At 41.9% G+C, this 21,096-nt stretch overlaps 1 protein-coding gene across 11 annotated transcripts; it reads right to left on the bottom strand.

The window, feature by feature from the left end:
• Window positions 1–112: 112 nt before the first annotated feature.
• Window positions 113–19,817, bottom strand: lrrfip2 (leucine rich repeat (in FLII) interacting protein 2). 11 transcript variants are annotated; one of them, XM_062400814.1, is made up of 27 exons: window positions 19,623–19,817; window positions 18,198–18,358; window positions 14,022–14,108; window positions 13,561–13,620; window positions 12,055–12,114; window positions 11,874–11,912; window positions 11,599–11,670; window positions 11,002–11,049; window positions 10,843–10,911; window positions 9,936–10,052; window positions 9,318–9,374; window positions 8,974–9,027; window positions 8,778–8,834; window positions 7,994–8,065; window positions 7,631–7,744; window positions 7,148–7,189; window positions 6,686–6,817; window positions 6,188–6,259; window positions 5,171–5,341; window positions 4,991–5,083; window positions 4,521–4,613; window positions 3,254–3,355; window positions 1,987–2,119; window positions 1,600–1,770; window positions 1,220–1,299; window positions 1,019–1,123; window positions 113–933 (listed from the first exon to the last, which is right to left on the bottom strand). In XM_062400814.1, the coding sequence occupies exons 2-27, from the start codon at window positions 18,285–18,287 to the stop codon at window positions 823–825; spliced, it is 2,301 nt and encodes a 766-aa protein (XP_062256798.1). In that variant the 5' UTR covers window positions 18,288–18,358; window positions 19,623–19,817; the 3' UTR covers window positions 113–822. The 11 variants fall into 11 exon arrangements, with proteins under 11 accessions (XP_062256798.1, XP_062256801.1, XP_062256799.1 ...); XM_062400817.1 differs by lacking the exon at window positions 6,188–6,259; XM_062400815.1 differs by lacking the exon at window positions 8,778–8,834.
• Window positions 19,818–21,096: the final 1,279 nt, after the last annotated feature.

Here is a 21,096-nt window from a genome sequence, read left to right as displayed (position 1 = left end):
CAGGTATTTGAAATCTACACTCATATTTAAATATAGTTTATGTACAGCAAAACTACCAAACCTTCAAATGAATACATTCAAATTGACAATACAGATTTAGAAATATACACAGTTCTGTAAATTACACATTTATTTTCAAGAAATCTTTTAAATATTTGAAAAAATTCCAATGAAACCGCAGCAGACAAAGTTGGTTCTGTATATTTTCAGATGACGGCCGCACCTCTTCTTAAATACATCATTCTGTACCTGTTAAAACTATTATTGTTTCATGGAGCGGCGCAGACCCCCTGTCTCCTAGAGTGAGAAGGCACTTCACTGTGTGAGGGGAAGCAGAGAAGGTGCAGGGCTGGAGCAGCTGTGAGGGTTGAATAGTTTAAAAAGCATCACTATATTCATTCATGCAACTTATCAAAAAAGAAAGAAAAAAAAGAATAATAAACAAAACAATACAGCCAAGCACCCAGCCAGAGGGAAAGGATATCGCCTGGATAACATGATGTAGTACAAAGGTCAGAGAAATTAAGTAGTGACAAGAGATCTTTCCTCGGTTGTATCTCCCAGCAACTTTAAAGTTTTATTTAGAGTCATTCCTCCCAAAACACTGGCAGCTCGCCAGCTCAAACCGACACTTCAGGGTTTTAAAAGAAAACAGACACAGTTCCGTTTTGTTTTTCTTCCTGTGCTACAAGTGTTTTTTTTGGTTAGCTACAAATCTTAAAGTGTTACAGCTGTAAATGGAAATGGGCTCCAGATGCAAATATGGCAGTCAAGAGGTCTGAGGTGCGAGTTTAAGGGCTTCTGTGGTGACGCTGCCTTGCCTCACTGCTGCGACAGGAGGGCGTTCCTGTTGGCCTTCATCTTCTCAAGGCGCTTTACTAGGTGGCTGTTGGTCATCTCCATCTCCTCATTCTTATCTAGAGCCGTGCGTAGCTGTGGGGGGGAACAGAGGAGAGTCATCACATTCAGCCTGCTGACTTCTTCTCGCTGGTAAAAACACGTTTTTCGGCGTCGTTACCTCTCTTTGAAGTCTCCGTTTTTCCGCTTTAAGCTCGTCTTCTATTTTCTCCGAGTTATCTGACGCTGACTTGTACCTGGCTACTTGCCCTTCAAGTCTGTTAATCTGAAAAACAGACACAAAAGGGTTTAAAGCCTGTGAATCATGTTTCTTTAATTTAGTGCAAACTGTCATGTGGTTGGTCGTTTCTTTCCCACTCACATTTTGCTCCATTGTGCCCATTTCCTGTTCTGCCTTAGAAAGCTTGAACTTGAATTCACTAATCTGTCTGTTGGCGTCTCCTACAGAGAAAACAGAGACAAGCAGAGTTGGGTTAGAGCTGTCATTGTCAGCCGGAGAATTACCTGCTGTATTCTAACATGAGCTCACAGACATTATCAAGAGGTTTTACAAGGGGGCTGGCAGGAGAATCTGCAAAGAGTGTCCGGAGCAACTGGCTCATACACTTGGGTTCTTACATAGAGCCCTGCTGGAAAATTTCAGGAGAATATCTGGAGCTATGTGCATGGTTGAAAGCAGCTCAGGTTAAATACAGAAAATGTTCATCACTGTGTGGATTCATAATTTTAAAACCAACTTACTCTGCATCTCAATTATGTGCAGGTCAGTACCGTTCTCCATCCTCTCCCCGTCCGTGAACGTGCTGTCCACCTTTGAGTGTTTCTGTCTCTCTTCCTCCAGCTGATTCTTCAGCTTCCTGATCTGAGCCAACAGTTCATCCTTCTCCTCTGCCAACTTCCGTAGCCTGACATCTACACAACAGATGGAAACTATTTAGAGCTGACGCAGTTTACTTTGAAAAGCATGGTCAATTGAATCCTGTTGCATATGCCTTGTTTGGACAAACAACGAATAGAATAACAAGATCGCTCAAACGTACAAGGTTTTCTTCTCATTACAAGCTTTGCTGAGTGTAAATACACGTCTCATCAGATCTGCATACTTATCAATCACATCCTCAGACTCACCCAGTGGTCCGTCTCCTGCAGACTCCAGCACCTGGGCGGCCTCCTGGGAGACCACAGTGATCCCTGAGGACAGGGGCTCGTGGTTAACGTCTCCGTTCGGTGTCCCGTCTGGGATGATGACCAGCCCGTGTTTCTGTGGTGAGAAAAGGCAAATTACTGAGGAAACTCTGTTACCAGAACCTTTACAGTAATGAAGTTATAAACTGATGTCACTTCTTTCCATCATACCATCCCCCCTCACCCCTTCTAAGTAACCAAACAAACCAACAGCTGGCAGTCATGAACTAATGGAGCTTTGATAATAAAAACAAAAGCTAAAATCTTGAACAGTAAAGGCAAGTGAGTGGTCTGTGGGTGATAACATGTATCACATATCCATATAACAAAAGTTTCAGCCCCTGACTTTGCCTCATTTAAACCTGAAGGCACAAAGTGAAGCCGGATGTGTCAGGATTCGTCCGCTCAAACTAACAAAGACAAAGACATTCTGTCTCTGTTCAGACATGTTTGCAAAAATACTTCCACTTTCATCACAACCATCTTTTCCAGGTCACCATGTGAATGTTGCTTCACATTGCCTGTTTAGAACTTCGGCAGTGTATAGTTACATTAATTGCTTTTGAATGTTTGAATGTTGAATGTTGCACAACCCCTCTGACATGTTCCTTTCTTTTACCATGTGTTTGCACAATAACAGATGCTGACTTGTGCATTTGTTAATGCGGGAAGTTCCTGTGGTGATGTCTATGAACAGGGACATTAAGAGCATACTTCTTTGAACAATAAATCCATTCATTTGTAATTTGATGTAGTGAACTGAAGTCATGGTCATCTACAGATCAATCTCGCAGCCTAGAAGCTTATTCTGATGTTGAAGTATATTTAGGTGCAGACAACCTTTTGGCTAATCTTTATTGATAGTTATCTCCATATGAACCCAGATAAATTAAAAAGCAGGTAGTTGAAGCATTCCAGTAACTGTGTCCCACCTTTGTTGCTCTTAACACAGGCCTTTTTACCTGGAGGCAAACAAAGTTTCCTTAAATGCAATCAGTTAAATCTAGAAACAAAAACCAGAAGGCTTCCAGCCCTGAACTCTCATCCCATTAACACTGCACCAAGAAAATATAGTGGGGCAATAAACACAATAACAGTTTTGATAACATTTAAGGGCTTCTACCCAAAATGAAAAAGTCTCAAATGTGGTTATTTGTCCGTAAACTCATTCCTCTAACCGTATGTCTTCTCTGGGACTTAGTGGACCTACCTCTCCTGCTTTGGCCTTCTCCTTGATGTCAGCGAGCTCATCTCTGAGCTCATCTCTCTCATTCCTAATGCAATCAAAGTACTCTTTCTGCCTCTCTAGGGCCTGGCCACACAGATGAGAGGAGGCAAGAGAGAAGAGAGGAGAAGAGGCAGAGGAGAAGTTGGAGAGACTCAGACACAGACATGCAACACATGACACAGCAAAGACACGCTCCATGCACAAACGTGCACTGTGCATCTCAAGCCACGAAAGAGGAGGAGGAAAAAAACAGTAAAAACAGACGAGGTGATTCTGGGAAAAGATATAGATAAGTTGACAAGAAGGGAGATTATGGATTTTTTTCCTCTTTATCCAAGTGCGTGTTCTCTCAGTTTGAGAGCAAGATCTTGTATTACTTTCACTCAAAACCCTATACTTGCACTCAAATAGCCCCTGCTTGTACTCCGATTGTATAGCGCTTTTCTGCTGATGCTCAAACTTGTACTCAAATTGTTGTTTGGACAGAATTCCTTCGCACCAGTTTCAGCTCTTCTCGTGCTCATGGTACTTCTGTGCACACTGGAAACGTATGATCTTCAGTTTTCAGTCTGTGAAAATGGCCCTCCACAGCCTTCTCATTATACCAGCCTTCCGTTTGCATGCTTGAAGGGAAAACACCTTTATGGAACAAGAGTCCAGTAGATCGCTGGTCATTCTAATGCTAAAGCACAAGCAGGAGCACAAGCAGGAACTATTTAAGTGAAATCAATATGTCAAATTTAAAACCATGATCTTGAATAAAGATAGCAAAAAAATACATAGGAGATGATGTACCTCTGATTTTGCACTTTGTGAAAAGCTAGATACTAATTATGATACTTTTATCATTAGGATCCTGACTTCATGAGCTGACAAATTAACTGATCCACACGTGGAACATGCATGTCATGCTTAGATATGTAATCCAAATACTTATGATAACATAACAACCTTAAAGAAAAACATCTGTATTTTTACAGGCTGTCCACTTGTAGATTTAACACAGTGCCAGTGCACTTGTTTTGTTAGCTGACACTGCAGAATCCAAACTGAAAACCCAGTTAATTTGACATGCAAAACTCCAAACTGTGAATGTGGATGGGTCCAGGTGTGTGCTAATGCCTAAGGATCTCCATCATGCAGTGATAGCACGAGAGGTTACAGAGCTGGACACGGTGTCTACAGGCTGAAAAAGTGCATAATCTATGACTCTCGGTTCTTGTCGGAGCAGCCACATGGGGCCTCCTACCCCAATCTTTCTGTCCTTCCAGTTTATAGTTTCCTGCAGGTCAAACACCTCTCTGGTGAGGGCATCTAACTTAGTCTGCATCCGCTGGCTCTCCTGCAGCAGCGTTGAGCAGTAACAAGGTGACACAGCACAGGATAAAAACAGGAATAAATTGAATGAAAGAAGACAAAGGAGTGAAAATGCACATAAATACATAGAGATACAAACAGGGAGAGAAGAGAGTCATTTGAGGAGACAATACTGAGAGAGGAATGAAGGATAGTGTTCAGAGTCACACAGGAAGAGGAAACAGCTGAATGTCACAGCATAGACTGGGAGATGACATAGAGGCCGGCCAGTGCCAATCAACCCTTATCAAAGTTCCTGCAGAACAAAGTCTCGTCTGCCATCTGCACCAACCTCTTTCAAGGCGTTGATAGAATGTATGTGGTCACACTGGCAGAAGCAGTTTGTTTCATATTCAGCCTTACCTCTATAAGCTCATCTCTCTGGCGAATTCCCTCCTTCAGTTCTTCTTGTTTATGCTGCAGGACTGTACATGTGTGCTTTTGCCTTTCTAGTTCCTGGAACCACAGACAGAACTTTTTAGCCACAGCATGGCCACATATTTTTTTCAAATGACTCTTCCTTGATGGATTGACAAAGTTCACCTTTGACTTTTCTTCCAGCTCTCTCCTCATCTCGGACGTTTGCTCCTCCATCTCTTCTATGACGTCCTTTAGCGTGTCGACTTGATAGATGAGGTTGTTTTTGTCGTTATCAAGCTGCGCGTTCGATACCATGGCTTTCTTATACTTCTCCTCCACCTCAGCAAGTGACTCCTGATATGGGTTGAAGCCGGTTAATAAACAGAGTGAACATGTTTAAAGCATAGCTCACCTACATGCATCCGGTGGGCTTTTAGGTGCAACAAATTTAACCCACCAAACATGCTACGAATGCATTTTCTTTTTTCCAAATGTCATTAGACATAATCCTAGACACAATTTGTGGTATTTCACCATTTTAACCGCTCACTATGGGATATCACAGTGGTGACTTTGAACAAACAAAAACAAGAAAGTACAGAATCACTTTGAGGAGTGAACGAGGCAGAAGTGTCAAAAGGGGATCTGACAGAGAGAGCTACAAGTGAACCAGAAACAAGATGGTCAAATGTAATCTAGCTAAAGTGCTTCAGATGTATTAAATTCTACCAAGAACAAGCCAGGAGTCAGGTTTGTTAGTAAACTAGTCATATACATTAGATAAAAGGTATATTGTCCTTTCTAAGAGAGCGAAAGGTGTTGAAGGTTAATTGAGACGTCAAACAAAAGGGCCGAGGCTGGGGCTGGGTGGAAGAGGAGTGTTCCACCAAGCCCCAGAGAACTGCTGTTATCTGTCAGCAGGTGGAGCATGTTGCTCTTCTTCTTACACCTCTGAGCTGTGGGAGTGTCTTCACGTCAGGCCGCAACCAGTGAGTTGGATCAAAACAGGAAGTGAGGGAAGATCATGCAACAGAAAGGCTCATTACGCAATTCACACTGAGAGCACGCAGAGACAGAGTTGTGGTGTTAGAGAGCTACAGGAGAGGGGGGGCACAGAAGGGGTATGAGTGGGGGGGTTAGTGAGGCCATACTGCTCCCAGAGGACAAGAGAAGGCATGCTGCGAGCTCAAGCCCCTCTACCTTCAGCTCTTTAAGCCCTTGCATGTAACGCCCCTCTACATCCTGAATCTGGTCCTTTAGCTCATAGATATCCTGTAGGGCAGATGGAAGGAATGGATCGGGTGAGCTGGGGCGTCAGAAAGGGTAGGGGGGTATCAAGGAGAGATAACAGAGCACCCGTGCTTCTGTCTCAAAGACAGTCTAGCTGGCAAACACATGACCACCCAGCTAAGCAGGACACATGACACATCCAGACCTCCCGTGCATACTTGAAGAAAAAACGGTTAAAGCAGACACTTAGAACAGCAGGGAGGAAGGAAATGCTGTGGAAGACTCATTCATACACAGAAAAAGAAGTTTATTTAACTGACTCAAACATAGAACATATGGGTTTAAACATTTTGAGAACGTAATGATGACTAACGGAAATTTAAATGCAAATTTACTTAATATAATCACATTTCTATTTAACCAGACACATGTAGAAAGAGTCAACGCTGTGCGTGTGGTTCCCCTTACCCTAAGCTCACTCAGACTGGTGTCAGCATCATAGACGCTGCCGGTGTCTGTGCTGCCGCGCCGGGACGAGGTGCCACCCAGTGATGCCAATGTGGCTGCTGAGAGGCTTGGGGTGGCACAGCGTGAAGACGGCTGTGGACCCAAAACGCCACAGTCAGAAACAAAAATGCATAAGTGCAACATCCGATCCTGCGGGGCTCTTAATGATCCTATTCACATCTTCCTGAGGGAGGTATTGTCACAAACATGTGCTGAAGTGGGTTTTATGAACTTGACAAACGATTGCGTTGCCATAGCAACACAGTAATCCAGTAGACAGTGTAGGATTTTACTTGCTTCTTTCGAGGTACATTCGTGATGAATTCTCAATCAGTACTTTCTATTTGTATATATAAATCTACTCAGGTGCTTTGTGAAGCTGCTGAATGAATTAAGTAAAATACGTAATAATAGTAAACTCACTCGACTGTAGTCTGTATACTGCTTGTCGCATTTTTCATCCAGCTGCAACAGAAAAAAAAAATGTTTTACTATACAACTAGTTGCAAACTGTTTTGAGAACCATGCGTCCTGTGTGGTTATGCTGTGAGCTGAGTTCTTCACCTGCAAATCAGGGAGTTAGTCCTGGAGACGGGTTAATACGAGTCAGGGGGAAGTGCTGCATGTTCACAGATCATACACACTTGTCAACCAGAGTGCAATGCTCAGGGAATCACACCAGTGTTAAAAATAACATACGATAAGTCCATGCTGCCACGTCGACTAGCCATATATCATTCTACTCTTTTATAAGGTTATCAATAAAACATGACAGCAGGATGTAGGATGAGTTTGGAAAACCAAAATATATATTTCAAATCATGCATCAATTATAAACATTATTCAAACATTGCTGTTGCACTGCATTTGCCGATCCACTGTTGCGAGCTTGGTTTAACCACTTACAGCGTCCAGATCTGGAATGCTCAAATCATCGAGGTCAGACACAATACTGCCCCTTCGGTTGGAGCGGCTGAAATAATCAGCAGCCGACTCACTAATGTCTGAGAAGTCGGACGACTGCTTACAGGACACACAGGAGGAAGATGGCAGAGACATAGATGAAAGGCAGAGAAATAAATGATAACAGGGACCAAAGAGTCAGTTAGGAAAGGACAGAGGAAAAACATGACATACACAATGCAGCCAGAGGAGTTCATGGTCAATGCATTTAAAATGTATAATAATAGGTATGAAGGTGATGCAGTAACAGAATCGTACTACAATAACAAAACAGCTTTGGTCTAGATTATGTTCCCTACAGCTCACCACACTGTCCCTGCGGCCTCTGTTGAAGCGTTCCTGGGACACGCTGCTGACAGTGTCATCATCTGAGGAAGACTGAGAGGAATACGCACACATACAAAACACACACACGCACGCACACGATGAGGAGACAAAGTAAAGAAGAAGATGGCTGAATGCCCGAGGCTTTTTCTGACACACACGTCTTGTTCAGACAGCAATTCATAGATGTTCAGAAGCACTGTCTGATTAAAACTGGATATTGGATTACTCCAAAGACTATAACCCTATAAAGTTATCCAAATTCATGCAATTTGGATAATTTTGCAGAAGAAATTCTCAGTTCACACGCTTCAGGGATGCTGCTCTCTTAATCAAGTTGTACACAGTTTGGTAGGAGAGGTCACATTGAATATGTTTATACAGACAAAAATATTCTGATATTAACCTTATTAAAACAATAGTCTGAATAAGTCACATAAACAGTTTTTTCAATCACCCTTAACACAAATAAGGTCGTATTTTTGGGCAAAATTAGAAGGAAACCTCCTAAATGGTAAAAACTGTAGAATTGTACACTAAACTATTTCAGCTCAGTTTAACATGTTCACCATAGAAAACATGGAACATCATAATCAAAATAGTGTTTGTTTAGAATAAGTTTAGTATTCGGAATGTTGTTGTCCATGTAAACGTCTATATGAGGAGGGATGTGTGATGCAGAGAGGGGGCAAAGGGGAGTCTGTCACTGTCCGTTTGTGGTGTTAGCTGATATCATGCAGGATGGTGGTGGTTATAGGGTGCTCACCGCAGGGCTGCTGCGGGTGGAGCTGGCACAAGAGGAGTAACAGCTGTATTCAGAGGGCTGTGGATGGGAGGTGGAGGAAGAGGAAGAGGAGGAGGACAGGATCGGTCAGGGGATCCACATCAAGGTCAGATGTTAGGCCAAAGACAAAACAGTATACAGCTGAAACGCTGGTTCGACAAACATTCAGAAGACTCACAGCTCTTGAACTGTAGCCCGAGACGTAAAGACCCGTGTCGTCACAAATAGAGGCCTGGAGGAACACGTGGGAGACATTGCAGGACTCAGCAAAACACGAGAAGGAGCATAAATCTTTGAGGCATTGGCTGAATAGGTATGATTGCAAGGCTTTCTTTGCAGCATGCAATAATATGAAACACCATTTCCAATATCAGTTTGTTTCAGTGGCACTAGCTTCACACAAGCTCCTGTCTTATCTAACTAAAATACATCCTTTCACATGTGAGAGGGGAAAAGTCTGCTTCTTAGGATAACTAGAGGCATGCAGAAAGATGCTGTCCACCCCAGTGAACAGAAACTGACCATACTATGGCTGCGAGACAGCCCTGTACCCGTGGTGGAGGACGAGGAAGTGGTGGCCTGTTGAAGAGGAGGGGAGCGGGGAGAGGTCAGTTTAGAGGACAGAGGAGTGCTGTGGCGGGAATGTGAGGTGGAGAGAGATTTAAGAGCTGCAGCGGGTGGAAACAGGATGAATGTTTCGCTGACCCTGTAGCATTCAGAGTGTGGAAGTCAGGTGAGGTGACACTGTCCTTGTTCTCTGTGTTTTTTTAACACTGGTACTGCAGCACTTTAGTCAGCCAGCAATCATTAACATGAATTCAAATAGTCACAAAAACTGTTTTAGAGTGGATAGATACAGTATCTCCTCAAAGCACAGTTTTGTCTTTTTACAACAAAACTAGGCAACTCGTTATATACAATCAGCAGGTTTCTCCCTTAATCTTTGATGGTTTTATCTCGAACAAACGATAGCCCATATTGCAGTCATATAACAACTGTTAGCAATATAAATGTCCAATAAACTGCATCGTGCAGCTAGGAGTATGATGTTCAAACTGGAGTCCAGTTTCATTGGGTGTCCTTTGACTACCATATAAAAAGGCTGAAGGTTGGACAGGCAGCACTCAGAGCAAGACTGACCCGAGGCTGATAGGTAGAGGTGGAGGTGGAGGGCGGAGGCTGATAGGAGGAGGTGGAGGGCGGAGGTTTGTTCTTGGTGAGGCTGGTGTAGTTCCTCTGATCATGGTACAGACCAGTCTGGAAGAGTAGTAACATTTGACCTCAAATAATCACTGACAAAATGAATTTAAGTGTCATACTGATATTTCAGATGAATTATACAAAAAACTTGATAAATAATATTTATAGCTGTTTTCAGACATGAACTCTGGACAATGTCTGCCCAATTCACATATGAAGAACACAGCATGAGGTCCTGCAGTTAAACGCATAAGCGACTGAAAAATCTCTTTCAGTTGGAGACAGGAAATATGCATAAAAAGTCCACTACTCAAATCACGTGTTTTTGTTTACAGCATATCAACACCGACATCAGTTCTTATACCCAAATACTCTGGAAGATCAATTTCTTTCCAAGTTAAGATCTTGTCTTCTAGCGCCCGACTCCTCTTTTCATCCTGAGATGATTTGTATTCCTTTTTATTTTGTGTCATCACATGTTGTAAATGTGATCAACACACCCCCTCGCTTATGGTGAATCCTCTGGCTAATTTCTTGCTGTGTTCTCACATGGGCTCACTCCAACATTATCTGGAGTGTTTACTAGGAGGCTGGAAGGAGAAACTACAGAGAATGTCCAGAAAAAATGACTTTGATATTTGTGTTCTCACATACAGCCCCTCAGGATAATTTCAAGAGATTGTCAGGATTTTGGTGGATGCCTGAAAGCAGCTTTAGTGTCTTTTTTTTTTTAAATTGTTTGAAATCAGGGGTTAAGTTGTTCATTGTAGATCATCATGGTTAGTTTTCACTGCCTCCATGCTTGAGACTGCAGAGACACTAACACTGATAAAAAAAAAACACTGACCAGCAGGTCCTTCTTCGAGGAGCTGGATGAAGCCTTTTTATGGCCACGAAGGTCATTGTACACAGAACTCTGTTCAGCCCATAAAAAAGGAAGCTTGAGTAAGTCAAATGACTGGAAGGAAGGCAGCAGTAATGAGGGGATCGATATACGTGTACATACAGTGGAGCGGGAACTCCTGAGGGCAGAGCTAGTGGAGAGGCTGTCAGACTGAAGAGAGAACAGGAGTCACAAGCGTTATGCCCAGTCAACAAACATTTTCCTGTATCTCACTAACACCAGGTTAGTTGTTCAGGTTGAGTATCACAACACAGCAACTGACAAAGCAAACCCATTATTTTAACAGATCCTATCAAGGCCACACAGACATTTGTCACAGACAGGACCTTCCAATACAATCACTGTGTGATGGAAGTTAAGTAAAGAAATATGATATTGAAAATGCAGACACAACCCAAAGACAAGCTTTTTATAACAGCTGGTGCAAATGCAATATCAGCCCTTCTATTCTCTACTACTGGCAATGTGTTCAAGAGCATCTATACTGTTGCACATAACTCAGCACAGGTTGAGGGCACAACATCTGTAAGCTTTGACTGCTGCTGAGCAAACACTTTTGAATATAAGTTAGTTCTGCTTAGTACAATAAAGTTATCCAGTACTCTGGTTACATGCTGTGAATCAATCAATATTCAACCTGTTGCCAGACTCCACACATGGTACATTATGGTCTCACACACATGCACACACACAACGCACCAGGGCATCTTTTCTACGGGAGCTGGATCGACTTATACTAGAACCAAGGTCGCGTACTGCTGATGAAGTTGACTTCAAAGTAAAGAAACAGACAGGAAAACATTAACATTAATCTTCTCGAGGACAACTTAAGTATGGACTAAGCTCAAAAGAACATAAATGTAATACTGCTAAGTAGTGCTTTCTGAACAAAACTATTGCTTTCACACGTCATCAGTGTGCCCTTATGAGAGCCAAGTCTTAATAAAACAGGCAGTGGTGTATTATGTACGCACCCTGTAGCTACGGACTGACATGACATCATCATCCAGCCCCTGTTAATGTGGAAACATGGAGTCACAGCAGAGAAGCAGACAGAGGGGTATGGGTGATGAGAGATTAACTGCAGGATTAAAGAAGAAAAAAGGAGAGGAAATGCAGGAAGACAAAGAGGATGTGTGTGAGGGAGATACAGACCCGGTGCGGACGACTGCTGGACCTACTACTACTAGAGGTTCTGGCTTTTTCAGAGTCAGCCTGGGGTCAGGGAGGAAAGTTGATAAGAATTACAGAGTGAAAGTAGAAAGGCGTCACAAGGGTGAATAATGTCACTGCAAAACAGTTGCTATGTAAACCCCAAACCATGCTGTACAACTTCTGTCCTCATGTTCATAACCAAATGGATAAACATCCACCACGGTTACTCACTTCAATCATAGCCTCAAGATTAATGAAAAACATGAATATGTTATTCTTCTGTATCTTAAATCAAAAGTTTGGCCTTTCAGTTTGAGCGTGAAACTAATACATTTAACTCAAAACTCTGCCCTTGCACTCAAACGGCCCCTGCTTGGGCTTAGATTTGCTCTGCTTGTGCTCAAACTTTGAGCTTGCATTCAAAGTATTTTGCTGCTTGGATGGATATCCTGCTCTTGTCCTTTCTCTAAAACTGCTACTGTGCGAGCATGAAACATCTGCATTTGAATTTCTCCTCTGAGCTTAGATTCTTTCTATAACAAGTATGTTAAAATTCCCAAACCGATTAGTTAGTTACTAATGTTGACAAAGAAAAAAGCACCAGGAAGCCAGTGTAGTAACAAAGCCGTAGAGGGCGGCACTGCATGAACCTGGTTAAACTAACCGCCTATGCATGTGCCGAACAAATCCAAGAGCAGAAGCTGGAGAACAGGAAATCAGTCCAAGAAAGAAATCATCCGAGTGCAAGTGCACAGTTTGAGCAGCAGCAGCAGCAGGAGCTATTTGAGCACGAACGCAGGGTTTCGAGTGAAAGCGTTACAAAAATCTGAACGTGAAATCCTGCTTTATCAAATGAAAGACCACGCTGTTGGATGAATATACTAGGTTATATGCAGTCAATTTCCGTCTCATATATTCTCATAAAAGGCAAAATAGTGCAGCACAATCTAGTCAAGCAAATACATGCAAAAACAACTCATTAACATTCAAAACCATCCACCATTTCTAAAGTAGCTGGAGGTTTGAGGATTGCAGCTAAATGTCCAAACTGCCCAGTTCCATGCAAAGTCAGCTTCTTTAAATAAAGTCAAAGACCATAGCCTGGTCTATAGATACACAGATTAGGGTGTCTCCAAAACAAATACACTGCTGAGGCATATTTCCACAGTGAGGTCCAGTGTAGTCTGTGAGTCAAGTGTAAACGGTCAGGGTTGACCGGGGCTCAGACAGACACACACACACACACACACACACACACACACACACACACACACACACACACACACACACACACACACACACACACACACACACACACACACACACACACACACACACACACACACACACACACACACACACACACACACACACACACACACACACACACACACACACACACACACACACACACACACACACACACACACACACACACACACACACACACACACACAACAGGCTGTTAGTGGACTGCGAGGCTGTAGCACTCGCTCGCTCGCCTACCATCCACTGGTGGATCTGACCCCACTTTCTGTTGCTACTGCCAGATGAGTGGTAAGAATGCTGGACAGAGAGAGGAAGTGAAGGAAACACATACAATCATATTTCACTCAAAAATATGAAAATATAAAAAACAACATTGGGGGACATTTGCACCAGGAATAGACATGTTGGTCTGTGGATATCTGTGGACATGCAGCACTTATTTTTCTTTCTGTGGTTATGGTTTTGTATATGCACTCTCGGATTAATCTGAAAGTTTCTTTCAAGATGTAGAGTCTCCTCCAAACCAGTGACTCTGGAGGCAGACTGCAAAAAGTGTAAATTATTGTAGCAACTGTAACAAAAGTGGGAGAAAACCATGTTTTCACATTTATTTGCAGTTAGATGACATTTACAACTCGTTGGGTTGAACATTCATCACAGTGCGTCTTTGCCAGTTAAGTTCAGTTTGTTTTGTATACCTCTTTCTGCTGCCGTTCCAGTTCCCTCATTCGAATATCCCTGGCCTCCGCCCTAGCCGCCCTCTTCGCTGCCAGCCTGGCCTCCGCCTGTGAGACACAACATGAATACACTTGTCAGTCATTAAAAGGAAACAGATAAAAGATGGTAAAGAAAAACAAAGGCAATGAGTTCAAGGAAGTGGCCTTAAACAAAAACAAATCACACAGTAGAACGTGAGTATATTTGGGCACTCAACTTTATACTCATGTTTGAGGATGTACTTTGTAATGCTAACAACCTTAATACCTGTAAAATGAGTTCTGTAAAACAATGATAATAATGTGTGAAAAGTGAGAGGAGTCATGAAACAATTTGCCAGAACATGGATAGGACCTCAGCACAGGCGGCAAATTTGCCAAGTCCCTACCAAGCCCTGAGGAGTCACACAGGTGGCCATGAGGCCAATCCTTCTATTACACCCATATTACTAATAACATACTATACATGCCTAAACTTTGAACACACCAAAGAATGGCACACTTGCTCATGTAACCCAGCCCTTTATCGTTGACTAAAAGACAGTCCACAAATACTGTGCATGCTGCTGTGTACTGTATCTCACTGCAGACACATTCAGCATTCCAGCAGTTTCTTATCTGCGCTGCCAGAATGGACGGTGTCTCTCGCTTGAGCTGTTTTGCTAATAGCCTGGAGTGAATAAAAAATTGTTTTATATTGATGCTGAGCGACCAGCCCGAACTCAATGTAGTTTTTTTCAGTACATCTAGTGTGTGACAGGGAAATCAATATCAAAACCTATAGTATTGAAACAGAAAAACACCCTTGTTGTGGAGGTAGACTTAACTGTAGGAGGAAGTAACTTGTATTCACCTGAAGGGACTACAGTTTTATTTAACAGGAGAATTATCTTGACATCCCAATAAGTGAATACCATGACCACAGATTGTACATCCAGGGGGAAGTTGAGATGATGAGTAAGAGAGAATAATGACCCTCATATAAAGAGGCATTTCTGAACATCTGATATAATATCATTTCATCATTGCTGAAGGTTATGTTCAGGGTTGGTTGTTAAAACAGTATCGATATTTATCACAATATAATTTTCACTTAAAGTTTCTAAAAGTACAATATTGATATAGTCCTTATGCATTATGTAAACACAGTACACAGGTCACCATTTACTTAATAATAACCCTAACCCAATTGAATTGGATTTGGCTGCAATGCTGTTTACCCCTGAAACTCAAAAAGTGTTTGTGAACACTTCAGCCACCCCTCTGTCGTCATGGTGGTGAGTAGATAGAGTGCATATCAATTTTGGGGTGAACTATCCCTTTAAAAGCACAACAATCACTCAGAAGCAAAGAACTGACTTTGAAAATTAAAAGAATTAATAATTTGACATTTATTCATACTAATTATCAAAAATTGACTGATATTAACATTTTTATCTTCATATAATTATTGGTCATTCATTCTATCCCTTGTGGGACACATTGTTGTCATTTCCTCTTGCTACTCTGAGTGATTTGGTAGTTTACCCATTAGTCAATGACTGAAACATGCCTTTCACAAGGTGAAAACGGATGTGAAGTTGTGAATGTACAAGGGGAGCACGCAAATGAGAAAGCCAGAGAGACGGCTGGCCCTGTGCTGTGCTGCACCTGTTGAGCTGTCTGACAGTGTGACCTGCTCTGCACAGCAGCACAGCTGAGCTCTGTCTGTGTCCTATCTATAGCCTGGCCCATCTGGCCCCAGCTCTCGGACAGCCTCATCGTGTGGGGCTGGCAGAGTAACCTGAGCGGCTCGCCATCAACACACCTCCAGCACTGTGGACAAATAGCAGTCAAGCAATCCATCATGAGATTACCTGCAGCTTTCAGAGTCACTGAGACTGTGATGAAGCTCAATTTATAACTGTAGATTATTTGAACATTGATATTTTGGGTTTTGGACTGTTCTTTGGACAAATTAAGCAACCTGATCACATCTAGAAGACACTATTAGAAATACTAACAAACTAAACAAGAGTACAAACTTGTAATAAGAGAGCAACATAAGGCATCTCCTGCTTCATTTGTACGATGTAAGCTGACAATTAGTACATTAAATGGAGGGTGCAGATAATGTTATAAATGCTATTGAGTTGAATACTGTAAATGTAGATTTCTTGTATAATAACCTCTGTAAACTAACAATATCTATCTCCTCAATATCAATAGATTTAATGGGATAGAAAGACTTACAAATAAGCCAGTACACTCACACTAAATGCACCTAAATTAACTATGTAATTTAAAGGACAAACCTTGAAAAAATATAAAAATGACATCTGACTAGTCCCTGGATATGTGGATTTCCTTGTGTTAAATGTGGTACTTTGAACAATAAATACTTCTTTTATGTCAAATAAAATATAGGCTTGTATTATTGGGGTATTAAGTTAGATCAAACAGACAGTGGAGAATGTTCTCTGCAACATAAACTACAGACAGTGAGAGTTTGTCATTTCTCATTGTACAAGTGATTCCAAATAAAATTATATGGACTATGAACTACAGTTTCCACACAAACACACCCCCTCTGTACACTGAGGAAAGTCAATGATTGCCTTGTTCAAGCACCATTAGCTCCCTTAGATCCTAATCTGAGGCACAACGGGTATGAGATGATCATCTGATTCAAACACTGTCAGATTTGTATGCAAGCGTCTGGTATCCCGGCGGACTGACTGCCCAGTAAGGTAAGGGGCCGGTGACGGTGCAGGCTCAAATTTACAGTCATTCTCAGCAGTGATCCGTGCCAAGCACAGGCAGACAGGCTTCACCTTTTCTACACCAGGAACAGACAACGTGAAGCAGAAGCTGCACTGATTTGAAGGGTTGTAAGGGAGGGTGGTGATATGCAACAAGTTACAAACCAAACTCCCTGCACAGTCGATCTAATCTCTAGTTTGCTCCATAAAGAGATTCAGATGTAGGACCTTACTGGGAGGGTCAGATGACTCATGTTTCTATGATCAGCCAGCATGACTATAAAGAGAGCAAATGGAGCCTTGTGCTTAGTGCTACAGAATGAGGCACTGCACAGCTTTGAAACAGCACAGATAAAGTATAGAGGGCCAAGACAAATATGAATGAAAAACCTGAAATATCCAGAATTACATTTCCACATGTGAATGCAAGAAATAATTTGCCTTGATCAGAAAACGATCGCTAAAAATCTGCAGACACTATATATTGCCTGTGCCCACCAAACTTGAAAAACCCTGAAACTCTGAAAATTATCTTTGCATTCATTGTTCTTAGGCACCACATTCTGACAAAAAGGCAAAGGAATGGCAGCGCTGCTGTGGAACAAAATGGAATAATCCCATGGCAAGTTGTTACAGGCCAGGCAGCTTCTCTGCTCTGCCTGTGTTTCCCCCCCAAACAAAAACACTCTAGTCAATCTCTCTGTGGTCCAAACCAGCTGTCTCTCTCGCGCGGGCTGAAACACTAACAAGTAAAACCTGAATATCCACATAGAAGTGTATGTTTCCAGGGCCGATTTGCTGACACAACTTTGACCATAGCACTTCGAATAATTGGTTGCGTAACAGGTTCAGTACACCTTTCTGCCAGTGGTTGACTAAACAGTAAGTTGTTTCAAAAGCAAACCTAAAGTCTGACACACGACACAACATCAGCTCTATCAGAATGTGCTAATGGATATCATCAACGTTCTAGCAATATTTTAAATTTAAATATGTAAAAATTATATTACAGCTGATTATTGTTTCGGCAGTCCTTGTCCTTTTTGATTTTCGTTGTAATTTCTTTGGTTGTGAGCAATTTTCGTAAATAACTACTGAACTGATTTACAAAAAAACAATTACATTTTGAAGCAGATTGGTATAAACTTTAATATGGTGAAACAAGGTGTTAACCATGATGAAGATATGCACTCAGCAAGCACCCTACCCAACATTTTAAAATCTGATGCTGCTTCCCACATCATAGATTTAGAAATCCACCATCAACCTATGCTTGAAGAGCCTATTATCTGAGAAAATATCATTAGGAATGATTCAGCAATACATGAATGGATCAATACAAATAGTGTAGCCCAGGTTTATCCCAGTATTCTCCAAAACAAAGAAACAAGTTGTATGTGATTGGGTATGAACTTACCTCTCGGGCAATGCTACTCAAGGCCTCATCCTCTGCTGAGAATCGATCTTTCACAGGGGCACGCTTTCTACCAGTGCCTTGTGTCCCCATGTTGCCTCTGCAACTGTAGCTCTACCGATGATGTTCAAGTCCAGAAAATACACAAGACAGTATGTAAACACCTAGTGGGGAAAAAACAGAGGAAGAAGACATTTCAACGTGGCTGTACACAAAGTCAAGTGTTCAGAATATTCAAACATAAGCAACAGTGCAGTGTCCAGTTTCAACTCCATTTCACTGCTTTCATACACTCTAATCTCCCTAACAACTCATACACTCCCTATCTCTTACTTCCATTCCTGCAAAAACAGACAGTCACTCATGTATGGCACCTACAAGGGCTTTGGATAAACACTTGTGGCTGACATGAACCAGATTTAAACGTGACATGCAGGACCACTTCAGGCTTGTAAATCAGGATTTTGAAATAACATTCCGATGCAGGACAGCCAATGTGCTCCAGAGGAGGATGACAACAATAACCCCAACATCTGAAACACATCAGAACCGATGACTGCTCTGATATGTCTGGTATTAACAGCTGGTATAATGGAGTTACTCATCACCAACATGATGTGTCTGATGAACATTCAGACATCGAAATGTAACAGATCACAGACGGATCGTCAGTGTGGCTGAGTGGCACAGACAGGGGGAACACGCCTAGTTTAGGACCCAGCTGAGTCAGAGCACCGAGCGAAGAATGAGCGCTGCTTTATGCCGTCCGATGATCTAAACCCCGTGGATTCTAAATTCTAAATGAACACTGTGACCACCACAGAAACACCGAGTGTAAAATCTATTCATTCATGTAATTATTGAACAAATAACAGCAGGTTGGTGCGTTATTGTTAGTTGACGTGAAGCGAACCAACTTCAGCTACCACCACATTACTGAAACATGAACTTTCCCACTCACTAGCATTCCTCTACCTGTACTGTGAATATTAAATACATTGTATGAGGAGTATACGCTATGTTAAAGGTAAAGTTACACCGGTAGCGTTAGCTTGCTAACCACACTAGCGTTGAAGGTAACTGAGGTTAGCCTAGTCCTGGTACGCTAACTAAAAAAAATGCTAACTAGAAATGCTAACTAGCACGTCGTCCTCCCGAAATTCCCATTTGAAAGAGTCCCCTTTAAATGTTTTCTTACAACCGTTCCAGTGAAGCTGCCGCTGAACAGCAACGACAACAACCACACACGCGTCCTTCCCTCGGAAATGACCCTCAGCATCGAGCACAATCCCCGGGAGCCGGGGCTAGCTCAACTGGTTAGCTCGTCTGGTTAGCTTGGATAGCCATCAGTGCTAGTCTCGACTCTCGGGAGAGACAGACGGGGCAAACTGGCACCGATCCTCCCCGTCCCCAAAAATATGACCTCACCTCCGCGACACCTTCTAATAGTCCCCGATACCACCGAGGCGTCGTCCCGTCCGCGCTGGAGGTTCAGGGAAGATCCATCCGGCTCCTCTTCAGAGATCCGTGGTGTTTTTGGCCGCACTGACAGCTGTCATCAACCCGCCTGTCCGCCCTCCGCTTCCCTGCTTACCCACTTTCCACACGCCGCTCCGCTCTCAATGTCCCGGATGTTGGGATAAATCTGGGCGTGATGGTGCATTCAGGGACTGCCGGACATATCATCGTGTCTGGAGCTATGGCCTGCAGGGGGCGGGAAAGAGGGCTCCTCCTAACGCAGACATTTAAAAGTTCTTCCTAACCACACACACTTTCCAAGCTTTTAGAGGCTGACAGCATGGAAACTGTGCGCGAGTACTGACGCACACTGCTGTTATTACTGCTTCTATATTTAAACACACAACTGTAATACACAATGTGTGTGCTCCTGTTCATCTGCAGTCCTATCCCATTCAAACATTCATGAGTCTCTCTCTTACATTAATGTTGAGATAAAAGTGTTCATAACAATACATGTTTCAAAATGTTTATCTTTACATATGATCATAACAATAACTTGTTTAAAAGTGTTTAACTTAAAAAATGAATCTGTATGAACAGTGTCTCAAAACAAAAGTTTATAAAAAATATTTTTAAGCTTTATGAACAGATTTTATTGTTGTTTTTCTTTCCCACATTGAATTCATTTCAAATGTACAAACAATATGGCACTTAGATCAATGGACTGTATGACATATACGTGTTGCAGAGATGAATGATAAGCAAGACAAAAAACAGAAATTAAACTTTAATATTGAATGGTATAAGAAAGAATGAAACTAATTAGATATAAAATAAAATTAATGAATAAGTTAAACTAAAAGGGCCGGGGTTTGTCAAACAATGTTCCTCTATAACGTAAAGAAAGTTCATTGCATTTTTATTTTAGGAGTTTAAAACAATAAAAAAAAAAATGCTTGGATTTGACATGATTGGATTTGTGACCATTAATTTATTTGGTTGTCTTTTGGCTTTCTATCCCCTCTTTCTTTCACAGCATGTCATGTCCTGAATTCATCTTAGTCTAAGATTTGTAGGCTTTCTGCTTTTAGCTTTCACATCAGAGAACTATCTATTTGAGATAATATAGGAGTATAAAGGGAACTTTATTTTTGAATATTTAAAGGTTGAGGTTATAACAGCAGGCCTAAAGCACCCGATTTTATATATTACAGCTGATATATTATTATGTCACTTATGACATTGCATAAAATGTAAATAGTTTGTATGAGTAACTAACACAGATTCATATAAGCCAGGTCACCAGTGGAAGGACTGTGACTAACACACAGACACACACACACACACACACACACACACACCAAGGACTGTAAATAACAGCCTCCACCCTTGGGGATTAAGACACTATTTGTAAATGGAGTTTTTGGCACTTTTGTAAATA

Source organism: Platichthys flesus, chromosome 12 (assembly GCF_949316205.1).
Source record: "Platichthys flesus chromosome 12, fPlaFle2.1, whole genome shotgun sequence".
Taxonomy (NCBI): domain Eukaryota; kingdom Metazoa; phylum Chordata; class Actinopteri; order Pleuronectiformes; family Pleuronectidae; genus Platichthys; species Platichthys flesus.
This window is presented reverse-complemented; position numbering and strand designations above follow the sequence as displayed.

Excerpts from the sequence above, each read along its gene's own strand:
- lrrfip2 (XM_062400814.1), bottom strand. The coding sequence starts at position 18,287 with ATGGGGACACAAGGCACTGGTAGAAAGCGTGCCCCTGTGAAAGATCGA. Across the intron at positions 9,028-9,317 it reads TGTCTCGCAGCCATAGTATG|GCCTCTATTTGTGACGACAC; the intron begins GTCAGTTTCTGT and ends GTGTTCCTCCAG. Across the intron at positions 5,084-5,170 it reads AGCTGGAAGAAAAGTCAAAG|GAACTAGAAAGGCAAAAGCA; the intron begins GTGAACTTTGTC and ends CTGTGGTTCCAG.